Source organism: Myotis brandtii, unplaced genomic scaffold (assembly GCF_000412655.1).
Source record: "Myotis brandtii unplaced genomic scaffold, ASM41265v1 scaffold82, whole genome shotgun sequence".
NCBI classification, from domain to species: Eukaryota; Metazoa; Chordata; class Mammalia; order Chiroptera; family Vespertilionidae; genus Myotis; species Myotis brandtii.
This window is the reverse complement of record NW_005371324.1, coordinates 9894148-9908640: the sequence shown is the minus strand read 5'-3', so window position 1 is coordinate 9908640 and position 14493 is coordinate 9894148. Positions and strand designations below refer to the sequence as shown.

Below are 14493 nucleotides of genomic sequence, written 5' to 3'. Positions count from 1 at the left end.
TCTCTTCCCTCCCTCTCTCCCTTCTTCCTCCCCTCCTTCCCTCCCTCCATCTCTGAAAAACAGTGGAAAAAATATCCTCAAGTGAGGAACAAAACAAAAGATAGAATAGTTCTAAGTGGAGTTGGGGTCATTTATGAACAAGTAGGTGAAGTGGAATGGAAATGAAGTGGTCAAAGAACTTTGGGATTCAAGTTCATATCCACCTACAACTTCCATTATGTCCTTCAATTTAATGCCTTCTTCAGTCTGTCATTCCTGCCATTCATATGTTGGTTTCCTGTTTTGTTTTTTAATGTGTGTGTGTGTGTGGGGGGGGGGTTGTTTGTTTTTTTACATTCTAGGATCTTTCAAGTCTTTCTGTATTTTCCCTGATTGAAATATTTCTCCAAGATTCTCCTGTTACCCCTTGTAATCTATCTTGAAAGTTATAACTATATTTTTAATAATGTTATTTGTATATTTTATTAATAAGATTAATGTCCTCTTTCTTATCTCTTCCCCTTCTATTAATTTGCATTAGTGAGATTTTAATATACAAGTACTGTATTAGACATACTTGTCATAATTTCAGTTATATTGTTTTTAATCTTTACAACTTATTTTTCTTTACCTTATAAAGCTTCATTACTATTCCAAAGAAAAATAAAAAGAAAACATCAAATCAAAAAGCACAAGAAGAATATGAACGGGTACAAGCTAAGCGTGCCGCTAAGAAACAAGTAAGATCTTTAAAAATATTCAGATTCCTATTTATGCTAAATGTATACATAATCTGTGTTTCTTAGTGTGGGGTACATAGTATGCCCTCTGTAAACATTTGTTGAATAAATGAATGGTATGATCAGAATTGGAGAATTTTAACATATTCAGATTCCTTGATTATTTATATTATCCTAGAGAGGTGGTCAGAAATATAATTTTAAAGATACTGCTTACAGGTTAATGATATGAACTTCTGGGATAATGTTTACTAAGAGTTTGGTCTAGGAACTGGCACTTTTAACAAGTACTTCAAGAGATTCTTATGTATAATAACATTTGAGAACCACTGACCTAAGGAAAATATAGATTACTTGCATAATTTTACATTGAAGCAAGTAAAAGCCAGAGGGGAGGTGAATGCAATATTTCTTTACTATAAAGAGTTAGTCTTGCTAATTAAAAAGCCTACTAGAGCCCTGGCCAGATAGTTCAGTTGGTTGGAGCATCTTCCCGATACACAAAGGTTTCAGGTTCGATCCCCAGTCAGCACATACAACAAACAACCACTGAATGCATAAATAAGTGGAACAACATATCAATGTCCCTCCCTCCCACCTTCCCTCCCACCCTTTCGCAAAAATAAAATAAAAAGTCTATTACATTAACTTAGCAAAATGGTACCACTCTCTGTAATCATTCAGAAACCCCAAATTAGAATAGACTTTCTAATGAGGAAAACAAAATTATCTACAACTTTAATAAAATCTTCATTTTGTTTAATCTGTGATTAACTCGGAGTTTTTCTATTAAAGTTTTATTAATTTAGCACTTTAAAAGGGATAGCATATCAGTGATTGCACTGATTTAGAATTTTTTCTGTGTTTTAGCTTTAGAATTTGGGAATTTCTGGAAGTTTCACATCTAAAATTGTATGATTATTTGTAAACTGGCGGCAGACTAGGATGAAGCAGAAATATTTCGCCATGGAAATAGTGGACCTTTGTTTCATAGCTTGTTACTTTCTGCTTTTTCCTAACCAAGCATCTGATATCTGCCACCTTTGGAAATAGTATACCAATAAGGACCATTGTACTGTAAAACATTTAATGTCCTAAAATTTTCTTTACATAGATAAATGCTAGGACTTTATAATTATGAAAATTGACAGTCTCTTCGATTTCGAATGTTAATACCCAGCATCATTACTTAATCAAAATTAAGAAGATTAATTAAATAAGAACCTATAATTGATAGTAAGACTACTTTCTTTTTACTTTGTTTAGTGAAACTCCACATACCTAAATTCCCACAATTACGTTCTAGATCTTTATGTGCTTTTTAAAATAAATGAGGTACCATACCATATAAGAACAAGTTTAAGTGACAATGGCGTAGCATAATGGAGAATTGCTCAGACTTTGAATTCACAAGATCTGGATATGTGACTTGACTATATCAGTTATTTGGGATTTGGGGCAAATCACTTTCCATATCACTGAGCATCAGCTCCTTGTCTGTAAGATGAAGATAAAAAACCTAGATAACATTTTTAAAGAATGAAATGTACTATGATGTATGTGAAAGTACTTGGTTAAATATAAGTGACCATACAAATATAAGGCTGTGTCATTTGGGGGCTATATGTGTTACAGGGGAAATTGAAAAACAATCCATATATTGCAGTGATGGCGAACCTTTTGAGTTCGGCGTGTCAGCATTTTGAAAAACCCTAACTTAACTCTGGTGCCGTGTCACATATAGAAATTTTTTGATATTTGCAACCATAGTAAAACAAAGATTTATATTTTTGATATTTATTTTATATATTTAAATGCCATTTAACAAAGAAAAATCAACCAAAAAAATGAATTCGCATGTCACCTCTGACACGCGTGTCATAGGTTTGCCATCACTGATATATTGCATTATTGAAGAACTTTTGTTTAACTTTCATATTTGATTTAGTAAATGTTATAGTACATTTCAAGTAGTACTTTTGGGTCTATACACTATATAACGGAATTATTTTCCTTAGACTTAAATGAACTTGAGTCTTTCTCTTAGCAGATGAAATGAGCATGATCATTCTTAAATGGTTAAAAATCATAATGCCTAGCACAGTGTTTTACACATATATGGTATGTAGCCAAAAATTTTCCTGGAATTAAATCTGTCAGGTGGCAAATTAAAAAGAATATGAGATATTCTGGAAATGAAGGTTTTAGTGTTACATGACTAAAGTCACTTTTAATTCTTCAATGGGTCTAGTTAAATGATGAAATCATTTCATAAATATGCCTTCTGTGCTCCGACTTTATTTGCATACTGATAATTAAAATTGTTTAATAACTTTATGTAATAGCATGTATTATAGTGCATACTCTTTGCCTTAACATTTAACATTTGAAAATAAAAGAGACACTTAATATTTTGAAAATAAAAGAGACAGACCTAAAGTTTTAGCATGGTGATACCTGTTTCAACAAAATTTCGGAACTATATTTACTGTTTTTTACTAATGAAAATTACATATGTTAATTTCAGGAATTTGAGAGGAGAAAGCAAGAGAGAGAAGAAGCTCAAAGACTCTACAAAAAGAAGAAAATGGAAATGTTTAAAATATTGAGCAAAAAGACTAAAAAGGGCCAACCAAACTTAAATTTACAGATGGAGTATCTTCTAAAAAAAATACAAGAAAACAATTAAATCAGACACTTTATATTAAATCAAGGCTTAAAATATCTGCTGCCTCTTGAGTTCTTTTGTATATGTTATGCACCTCCTAACGATTCACTAGGTTTGTCAATATAAACAGGATTGCTAAGCGATACAAAATGTCCAAAAACTTTTGTTCATTTATATAAAGGAAACTTTTCTACATATACTCTGCATAATATCATTTGCTTCCTATTTATTTGCCCCTGAAGAAAGGGTGGCTTGAATGACTGAAAGAACCTGCTATTTGGGTGACAGTACTTTTGTACCACATAAATTCAGATGAAATAAAAATGTTTTTAAAATGGAGCAGAGCTTTCAATGGAGCATTTCAATGAAAATTTTCAATTTAGTAAACAACTGTTACGGTTTTAAAATTCATTTTAATAATGGAGGCAGTGATTCTCCTTGAATGTTTTTATTTATTTACTTACTTACTTACTTACTTACTTACTTTTAAACTAAGCACATGTTATAGGGGAGTGGGCTTTCTAGAAACCTGAGAACACGCTGCACGATATCTTCTGTCCCCACCATTCAACTATGGGGTCTTCATAAAGCAGAGTTTGGTGTAAAAATGCAGAAAGCCTGATATTTATAAATATTCCCAAAGTGGGAGTACATAGCTTATTAGTGTAAGATCTTGGGAACTCGGCAGTGTCACACCAGTAATTAAGCTTTCCAGATCATGTTATTGTGTAAGACATTGTCACTGGAACATGACTGTGTTATCTCTGTGTATACTTGTGAACCGAGACACACTGCTGAAATACTGCTCCGCCTGCCTCCTTGCAATCTCTGCAAAATGAGAAAGCCTTCACTGTCATCATTGTAAATGATATTTGTAAAACATTGCATAATAAAGCCTATCTAATCTAATAAAAGAGAAACATGGTAATTAGCATACAACCGCTACCCTTTTCATTGGCTAATCAGGTCGATATGCAAATTAACGGCCAACTAAGATGGCGGTTAACCGCCAACAAAGATGGCCCTCTGCCTACCTGCCTGATTGCCTCTAACCACTCTGCCTGCCAGCCTGATGCCCCCAACTGCTTGCCTGCCTGCCTGATCACCCCTAACCACCTCTGCCTCAGCCCCCACTGCAGGGCTTCATCTAGAAGGATGTCTGGAAGGTTGTTCGACTGTCTGGTCTAATAAGCATGTTATGCTTTTATTATTATAGATAATAAAACCCTAATATGCAAATCAACGGAACAGTGGAATGACCGATCACTATGACGTGCACTGACCACCAGGGGGCAGATGCTCAATGCAGGATCTGCCTTCCGGGCTCACGGCTGGCAAGCACAGCAGTGGTGGTGGGAGCCTTTCTCACCTCTGCTGCAGGCGGGCGGTAAGGAGCAAGGGATCCTGGACTGCGAGAGCCCCGGACTGCAAGAGGGATGTCTGACTGCTGGCTTACGTCCGATCCCCAGGGGATGGGCATCCCCCGAGGAGTCCCGGACTGCGAGAGGGCCCAGGCCGGGCTGAGGGCCCCTCCCTTCCCCCCTGAGTGCACAGAATTTCGTGCACCGGGCCCCTAGTAAAATAATAAGAGAGACAGCCTGAAATTGCAATAAGGTTTGAGGAGTCCTTGCATTCTACTGATCACTACATTTAAAAGTGTAATAGATGCTGAGGAAGCAACTTACTAAAGAAAGGCAGTCTTTATTGCAGTGAAACAATGCTTAGAAATTTTCAGTGCATAATATTGCATTTAAAATAACTCAGAAAACCTACATTTGGCTACATTGGTGAAGACAGTACATTGTGAAGCAGAGTAAAATATTTTAATTCCTTTATAATGATTTGCTTGTGTTTTACTTCTAGACACTTTATCAGGGTAGGACAAAGCATAAGAGATCTAGTCCTTTTGAGAGTAAAAATTAAGTTCATTTTAACAATTTTTTTGTTGAGCAGTTGTTATATATGCAAGGTCCAGGTTAAGGAGTTACTCTAAAAAAAAAAAAGATTCCTTCCTCCAAGGATCTGCAGTGGTTCTCAACCTTTCTAATGCCACGACCCTTTAATACAGTTCCTCATGTTGTGGTGACCCCCAACCATAAAATTATTTTCGTTGTTACTTCATAACTGTAATTTTGCTACTGTTATGAATCGTAATGTAAATATCTGATATGCAGGATGTATTTAGGCGACCCCTGTGAAAGGGTCGTTCGACCCCCAAAAGGGGTCGCGACCCACAGGTTGGGAACCGATGTATAGAGCAAATGACAACTAAGGTTATAGGACAAAAAGTAATCAGAAATGATCAGGTGCAAAACGAAGACACAGACTTGAGTGCACCAGAGAATCACCTAGAGAGCTCACAATGCCCATTCGAGGGCCCTACCCCAAGATTTGGATAGCACTGATGTGCTCAGTAACGCGTATTTTAACAGCTATTAACACATTCTGTTGTGGTTGGTCTTTAGACCATACTTTGCAAAGCATTGGACCCAGGCCTCAGAAGAGAGGTTTCATCTCATTGAAGACATCAGGGAAAGTTTCATGGATGAGATGGCATGTGAGAAAAGCCTTCCAGAATGAGAAGAGAGTTAGAGGTGACAGCATGAAGGAACTTACAAAGGGAACAAAACTTACAGTGAATTTAAAAGTCTAAAGAGTAGTTAGGTTACATGTATATTATTACTGATTGGGGAATCACACTCAACTTCCCATTTCTGTTTCCTTTCTTATGGTGGGGCACCCTCAGCCTAACATGGTGTCTACTCTCCTTACTTTTCTGCCCAGGGAGGTAGTGACTTGAGTTTGGGAGGAGGACCTGGCCTGTCTGTACAGTGCATGTACTCTTGATTACTATTTTTCTACAAAAAATTGTAAAGAACAGGCTGTATTGATGGGTAGGAGGGTATGGAGATGGAGGCAGAGCAGGGCAGAGACCTCGTGTTTTGAAGAAGGAAACATTTAAACCTCCCAATTTGTGCTGTATACTCGAGTACAGCAAGAAGTAAAGCAGGAATGACATTTGAGGGAACACAATATACAAGTGGAGAAACATTGGGTGGCCAAGAGCTTGTTTCAGACTTTAATGTGTATTCAGGGAGTTTTGATCTTGGCAGTTTGTAGAGGCGTATACTGGGCCATTAATTTTATTTTTATTACTGCAGTAGGCTTTTAGTTGCTGTGGTTTTGGCAAGAGGCTTTCAGCCTTAGGGCACATGGGATTTTAACACGAAATGTAAGGTAGCTTTGTCCACAGGAAATTGGTTATTTCTGGAGACGGTGAAATACTGGGCCTTAAACAGAGAAGTGCACAGACCTCAACAAAGAAGCAGGGTTGGGGCGTGGGAGTGTAGAGACACAAGCTTCAGCAAACTCAGAACGTGTCACTGTGGCTCACACATGCTGGCTTCCTGGATGGCTGCAGACAGTGCCAGCTAAGATGACACTTGGTGAGCTACCCTGGCTTTACTGGCATTAACAGGCATTGGCATGGATAGGCAGCTTCCAGGGTGCAGGCTTGACCTTGACCCACATTTTAATTCATTAGAGGCTGCAGAGACATGGGAAAGCAACTCATTTGAGGAAAGGATTTAATGTCAGAAGAAGATATACTGTAGATATGCTAAACATTAATGACTATCAATATTTGCTGCTTTAAATTTCAAGGCAGAAGACTTGTATGCCAAACAGACTTCTAGAGAAGTTCAGGTTTAAATTGTTCATGCCAGTCATTAAAATGCAATGTAAAACAGAAAATTTTGACTATAAAGAGATTTTGAATATACTAGAGAGAATGTGATTGGTACTGCATCACTGCATATCTATCCTTTGCAAGATAGCATTAGTGTCTCAAACGACACTGAGAAGATAGTTTGCCAGGCTAAATGCATGGTGATAAATTTAACTTCTTTTTTTAACGTATTTTTATTGATTTCACAGAGAGAGAGAGAAACATCAATGATGAGAGAGAATCATTGTTCGGCTGCCTCCTGCATGCCCCTACTGGGGATCGAGCCCGCAACCCGGGCATGTGCCCTTGACCGGAATCGAACCTGGGACCCTTCAGTCTGCAGGCCAATCCTCTATCCACTGAGCCAAACCGGGTAGGGCAAATTTAACTTCTTGATAAGAAATTTTTTCCAGTTTAGTTTTAGTGTGCAGGTCATGGATTCTGGCATATACTGATTGGCATTCGGAGGAGGAGAAAGCCCTTGACAGCTAAGTTTTAGTGTGCAGGTCATGGATTCTGGCATATACTGTTTGGCATTCGGAGGAGAAAGCCCTTGACAGCTTTCCTTCCTACAGATTCATGAGTTTCTACGATAGGGTTTCTGCTATGTATTGCCTTTGGCAATTTTCTGGGAACATAATTTTGTTCAGGATTACTGCTTGTTAAATTTTGTGGAGGTTAGGCAAGTGTTATGGTGAATTTGGGTGTTCTATTAATTCTCTGGACCTTTTAAAAATTGAGACACACCATAGACTTAATGTGGAGTTAATTTAACTTTTAAGGAGCTGAATGATTCACATCTATTCCCAAGAAAGACACACAGGCTGTAGCTCCTATAAAAATCCATCTAGGCCATTAAGAACATTTCTGGTTGTGAATGAACAAAATAAACTGGGAAGGACTTTAATTGCATTGGACTTTTACCTTATGAGGGCAAGAGAATTTGATTCTGGGTTTTGTTTTTTTGGCCTTTGAATACTAACTTGAAAGGTATTTGATATATAGAGTTAATTTTCTCCCTAGGAGTTTGATAAGGGGAAGTATTTATACTAAAATATGGAGCATCAATATTTTGGTATCTTTCTGTATTTGGACAATTCCTGTGGAGAACACCTGATTGAATCACCCATGGAACCGATAGAGAGTCCTGCATCAGACATGCACATCTCATGGGCCTAGTGACCCAGGTTTTTACAGATGGATTTCTTGAGGTATAATAGATTGACCATGTTTAAAGAGTATAATTTTGGTGAGTTTGGGTACATGTACACAATGATGAAACCACCTCTATAATCACAAATTCATTACCATCATCTCCAAAAGTTTCCTCTAGGCCCTTAGTAATTAAACCTCTTAGTGGCTCTCAAACTGGTCCCAGGAACCCACCGATCTGCTTTCTGTTACTATAGATAGTTTATGTTTTCAAAAATTTTATAAAATTGGAATAATATACCATGTACTCATTTTTTATTTTTTGGCCTGGCTTCTTTCAGTCAGCATAATTATTTTGAGATCCATCCATGTTGTTGCATTTACGAATAGTTTGTTCCTGTTTGTTGCTGAGTATTCCATTATGTGGATATACCAGCAGTTGTTTATTCACCTATTGATTGGGGTTGTTTCCAGTTGGGGGCTCTTACAAATAAAGCTACTATAAACATCTGTATATAGGTCTTAATTCTCTTGGGTAAATATTTAGGAATGGAATTGTTCCATCATATGGTAGGTATATATTTAACGGTTTAGGAAATGTGACATCTGTAAAGAGATTGGGTACTGAAAAAATGGCTAGCTGCTGAAACTGAGAAAGGAACCTATGAAATCAAATTATATCTATTTATAGGGCATGTCTTCCAATTTCTAATGGATGCAGATGCTACTTTATATCTATTTGTGGGGCAGGCTTTCCAATTTCTAGTGTGTGCAGATGCTACATTTTTCACCTGAAATCTCACCACTTTATCTCCACCTGTTCCCTAGCGTACTAATAAAATACGTGAGGAATATATGTCCAAAAGACATATTGTCTCACTGGTCTTGTAACTTTTATCAATTTCAATTGTGTATCTTTGTTCCAGCTAAGTTAGTTGAGACTTGCTCTGTAACAGCATTGTGAAATTTAATATTTTCTAGAAGGCACCACATCAGAGCAACCAAAATTATAGCAGTTCTTTTGAAAGTACTGTCCTCTCCTGATGCAATGTGAGATCAGATTCCTTCTATTCACTGGGCTGCAGATTCTACTGACCTGAGTAGAATATTTGGAACTGATCTACTAAGGTTCAAATGAATCCTTATTACCTCATCCCCCACCCCCCACCGAAGTTATCCCAATATGTACTCAAACCTGAAGAAATCTCAGGAATAAAACCATTATTGAGTCTTTATTAGAATAAACTCTATATTCCTTGTGATACTTCCACATAAGAAGCTTATCAGAAAGGGTACCCCTATTCGTTCCAGATCTCAAGCTGAGCAATAGAATTGTGATCCCTAGATTCCTGGTAGTTTTGAACACAGATTTGCCCTGTCCTTTATCCCCTAAAAAAAAAGTAAATTTCACAGTGAGCAATTCATATGCAGTATTTCTTAGTAGACATATAGATAAAGGTAGTTAATATTTGCTATTTTGTGGAACTAACAGCATATATGGATAGTTATACTTCAGGGTTTTACAGAATCCCCCTCATATTTCAACCTCAACAAGTCAATCTGAACAAAAGGACTTGATTTTTCCTTGGAGTACATCCTCATACAATATGTAGATGATTTGTTGCTGTGCCCACAACGATATTATATTGCATAAGTAGTTCACAGGGAGACTTCATGTACAGTAGTCCCCCCTTATCTGCAGTTTTGTTTTCCACAGCTTTAGTTACCTGTGGCCAACCACAGTCCAAAATAACATTAAATGGAAAATTCCAGAAATAATACATTTTAAAGTGCACGCTCTTCTGAGTAGCATGATGAAATCTGGTGAGTCCTGCTCAGTCCCCCCGTGAGGGCCTGATCATCCCATTTGTCCAGTGTCTCCACACTGAGTATCCTCCAGCCCATTTGTCACATAGTAGCCACCTACTTTATCAAATTGACTGTCCCAATATGGCAGTGCTGGTGTTCAAGTAACCTTTACTTTACTTAATAATGGCCCTAAAGTGCAAGAGTAGTGATGATGGCTATTACCATATGTCCAGAAGCTGTGAAGTATATCCTTTAAGTGGGAGGTAAAAGTTTTCAGCTTAGTAAGTAAAGGGGAAAAAACAGTATGCTGATGTTGCTAAAATCCACAGTAAGAGTGAGTCCCCTACCCGTGAATTTGTGAAGAAGGAAAAAGAAGTTTGTGCTAGTTTTGCTGTTGCACCTTAAACTGCAAAAGTTATGGCCACGGTGCATGAGAAGTGCTTAGTTAAGATGGAAAAGGCATTAAATTTGTGGGTGGAAGACATGAACAGAAAAAGATTTTCAATTCACTGCAATATGTCCCCCCACCCCCCCATAAGCATTGAGCCTATGCGAAGACTTCAGCAAGGGATCTCCTCAATAGTGACACCAAGCTATTTATTGCAAGTAGGTGTGGCTGCAGAGATTCAGGAATAGGTTTGGCATTTGATCATTTCACATCACATAAAGAAGGGTGACTATGGTACAATAATATATTTTGAGAGAGAGAGACTACATTTCACTTTTATTAAAATACTAGAGGCTCGGTGCATGAATTCCTGCACCAGTGGGGTCCCTCGGCCTGGCCTGCGCCCTCTCGCAACCTGGGACCCCTGAACTACTGTTCTATTTTGTTATTATTATTAATGTCTCACTGTGCCTAATTTATAAATAAAACTTTGCAATTGGTATGTATGTATAGAAAAAACATATATAGGATTCAGTACTATCTACCTTTTCAGGCATCCGCTGCGGTGGTCTTGGCACATATCCACCCAGATAAAGCCGGGGCATGGGAGGATGGTGGGGAGAGGCTATTGTATCTTTTTTCAAGATGAGCTGAAAGGGTTACAAGCCATCTAGAGAAAAGCTATTATTTTGTTAAGAAACTACAAATAACTTGTGTCACAATCTGTCAGCACACGGAGGTTTGCTGACCTCACCAGAGCAGAGCTGATTTCATTTTGCCAAGGCCCTAAACTAAAAGACAATGAAAATATTTTTAGGATTGACTGGTTATTGTAAGCAATAAATACCTAATTTTTAAAAAGCTAAATATTCTCATGAGTTTATTAAAGCAACCATACGTTTATAAATGAAACTTTATCATAGGTATGTATGTATAGGAAAAAATGTATATGTTAATTGTCACCCCAAGAATATTTTTTCCATTGATTTTTTTTTTGAGAGAGAGAGTGGAAAGAAGAGAAGTGAGAGGGAGAGAGAGAGAGAGAGAGAGAGAGAGAGAGAGAGAGATTGGTTGCCTCTCTCACAGGGCTGTGAATCAAACCTTCGGTGCATGAGCCAACACTCTAACCATAGAACCACGCTGACCAGGGCAGTATATATATTTTTTAAAAGTAGGGTATTTAGGGAGCCTCTTCCATGGGATGCAACATGAAAGAAGCTTTCTCCTCTTTGAATGCTTCTCTTCAACAATCTCCCACTTTGTCAACCCTTCTCTCTTTTGTTCAGGAAAGACAAATGATACATTAGGAGTATTAACTCATTGGAACCTGTTGATTGCCTCTGTTTGCATAACTCCCGGTTTGGTAACAGGAATATTTTATATGTTTGCAAGATGTGGCAGTGGTTGCCAAACTGGTTGAAGCTTCTGTCAATACTGTGTTTGCTTCTCGCTATGATTTGTACCTACTGTGCAATCCTTGTGTACTTTAGGCAATGCTCAAGATTTCTCTATCAGCAACATTTGCATTTATGAAATCCTTTTATTATCTCTTTTACATATCATTATTTAACATAGGTCAAACCTTACACTTGCAACTTGATTCCCTCTTCCGGATGAATTGGAAACATGTGACTATAGCAGTAACTCAGGAAAGTGTGCCCAGGTCTGATAGGCATCCTTTTAGTTAATTTTGATTTACTATGGTTTATAGATGGATTTTATTTTGAAAATTACAAAGGCATTCTCTTTTGTTGTAATACTGAAAATTTAGCCATTAAAGCAGACCCATTATACAATATTTGTTCTTCCCAGTGTTGAATCATAAATCCGCGAGTGAGATACAAGACGCCTTAATGAGCCAATTAATTAGGAGTCGTTTATTGTGTGTGGCCCAGAGGGAGGTATTTTTTCCAAATCTCTGAGTGAAGTCACACAGGAAGTTTTCTGTATTTATACCTTTTGAGCTTCTTTTTCTGCACATTTTACAAAGGGCTCTCTGTGAGCTATTGTTACAGTTTGTAATCTTTGATACATAAAGTATGAACATTTGGCATAAGAATATGGGAATTATTATCAGTATTAGTCCATTACATTAGATAGATAGCTTGCAAGATCAGACAGTTAAGTTTTATCTTTTTCTATTATTCAAACTAAAACAGTTATTCTACAGAATAAGAAACTGTCTAAAAATGACAGAGTTTACAGAACAAGGGACTATCTAACAGAATTTCTATAGCAGAGAATTTCAAACAGCAGTTTTTATACAAGATGTGGGTTACGATGCTTCACCAGGTAGCAGAATTAATAGTACTGATGGAATGAAACCTGTACTGTGGCAAAAAGACAAGAGATAAAAAGATGGTAGATATGCTTTCAGAATTGTTCATGACTTAAAGTGTTATGGAAGCTAAAGAATTTGTAACTTCAGATATTTTGACTAATAGTGGGAAAGACACCAGGGACTTAGTGAAAGCTATTTCAAACTCGCAAGGGAACCATGGTTATTAAGGTAGGAGCACATAGGCAGACCAAAAGCCAACAGCCATGCCTTGCATGCTACATGCTAAATGAGCAGCTCTTACCATCCCAGTTATAGGTGATGCTTCTAAGTTGACATCTCTCCCCACCAAACCTTCAGATGGATAATTGTCTCAATGTAAACTGGCTATGGTTGAACCAGCAATCTGATCAACCTTCTGAAAGACAGAATTGGCTATCACAGGGGTAGAGGCTGGAAGTCTATAAGCAAGGAAGGGCAATGCTTCCTCTGAAGGCACAGGGAAAAGATCTGTTCCATGTCGACCTTCTAGGTCTGGTAGTTCTTGGCTTGTGGTAGCATACCTCTTATCTTTATATGGTGGTCAACCTGGGTGAGTGTCGCCATGTCCAAATTTCCCTTTTTATAATACTACAGTTATATTGTACTAGGGGCCCGGTGCATGAAATTCGTGCACTTGGGGGGCGGTGTCCCTCAGCCAAGCCTGCCCCTCTTACATACAGGGGGCCCTCAGGGGATGTCCTAGTGATGGCTTAGGCCTGCTCTCTGCTCCCCTTGGGGATAGGGCCTAAGCCGCAGTCTGGCCTCCCTTTGTGGGAGGTGACCCGGCTGATCAGGGGAAGGCACCAGCCCCATCACCCTGCTGCTGCAGCCACTGCCAGTCACCGCAGCCAGCAAGGTTTTTTCATCAACACGGACTCCAGTCCCTTCACCATGAAAAAATGACAACTTTTTTTAGGCATTTTCAAGATGTGTCTTTCATATAATAATAATTTCTTTATTATTTTTTTATCCTCACTTGAGGATATGTTTCCATTGATTTTTAGAGAATGTGGAAGAGAAAGGGAAAGACAGAGAGAAACATCAAAGTGAGAGGAACATTTTGATTGGTTGCCTCCTGCATGAGCCCTGACCTGGGCCCTGGCCAGGGAGGAGGCTGCAACCTAGGTACATGCCCTTGGTCAGAATTGAACCCAGATCCTACGGTGGGCAGGCCAAGGCATTATCCACTGAGCCAAACCGGCTAGGGTAGGATATGACATTTCTTAGCCCTCCAGCAGCAGACCTTCATTTTTTTCACCAGGAGTGTGGTGAAAAACCCTAGATCACCTTTTTGGATTCTTATTACCCAAGTTACTAAGAATATTACCAGTGGCATACAGGGAGCTTAACCAATGAGCGGTCAGAAAAGGTGTTTCCTCTGTAGTTCACACCAATTGCCGGCTTGCCCCCCCAACCCCCCAGGCCTGACGCCTCTGGCCCAGGCATCAGGCCTGGGCAGGGGACCCCCATCTCCCTCCGATCGCCAGATCGGCCCCTCGCCCAGGCCTGACACCTCAGCCAGAGGCGTTGACCCCCATCACCCTCCAACTGCAGGATCGGCCCCCCCGCCCACGCCTGATGCCTCCACCAGAGGAGTCAGGCCTGGGCAGAGGACCCCCATCTTCACCTGATCACTGGCTCCGCCTCCCACCCAGGCCTGATGCCTCTGGCCCAGGCATCAGGCCTGGGCAGGGGACCCCCATCTCCCTC

At 38.9% G+C, this 14493-nt stretch overlaps 1 protein-coding gene across 3 annotated transcripts in view; it reads left to right on the top strand.

Moving 5' to 3' along the window:
• The window catches only part of CCDC59 (coiled-coil domain containing 59), a 42481-nt gene that overhangs the window by 5553 nt on the left and 22435 nt on the right, over positions 1–14493 (top strand). For 2 of the 3 annotated variants that reach the window (XM_005884158.2, XM_014531684.1), the window contains 2 exons: positions 620–719; positions 3247–3726. In XM_005884158.2, the coding sequence (XP_005884220.1) occupies positions 620–719; positions 3247–3408 (262 nt within the window). In that variant the 3' untranslated portion in view covers positions 3409–3726. Of the gene's footprint in view, positions 1–619; positions 720–3246; positions 3727–14493 lie in introns of those variants that run through there. The other variant, XM_014531685.1, reaches the window with a different exon arrangement.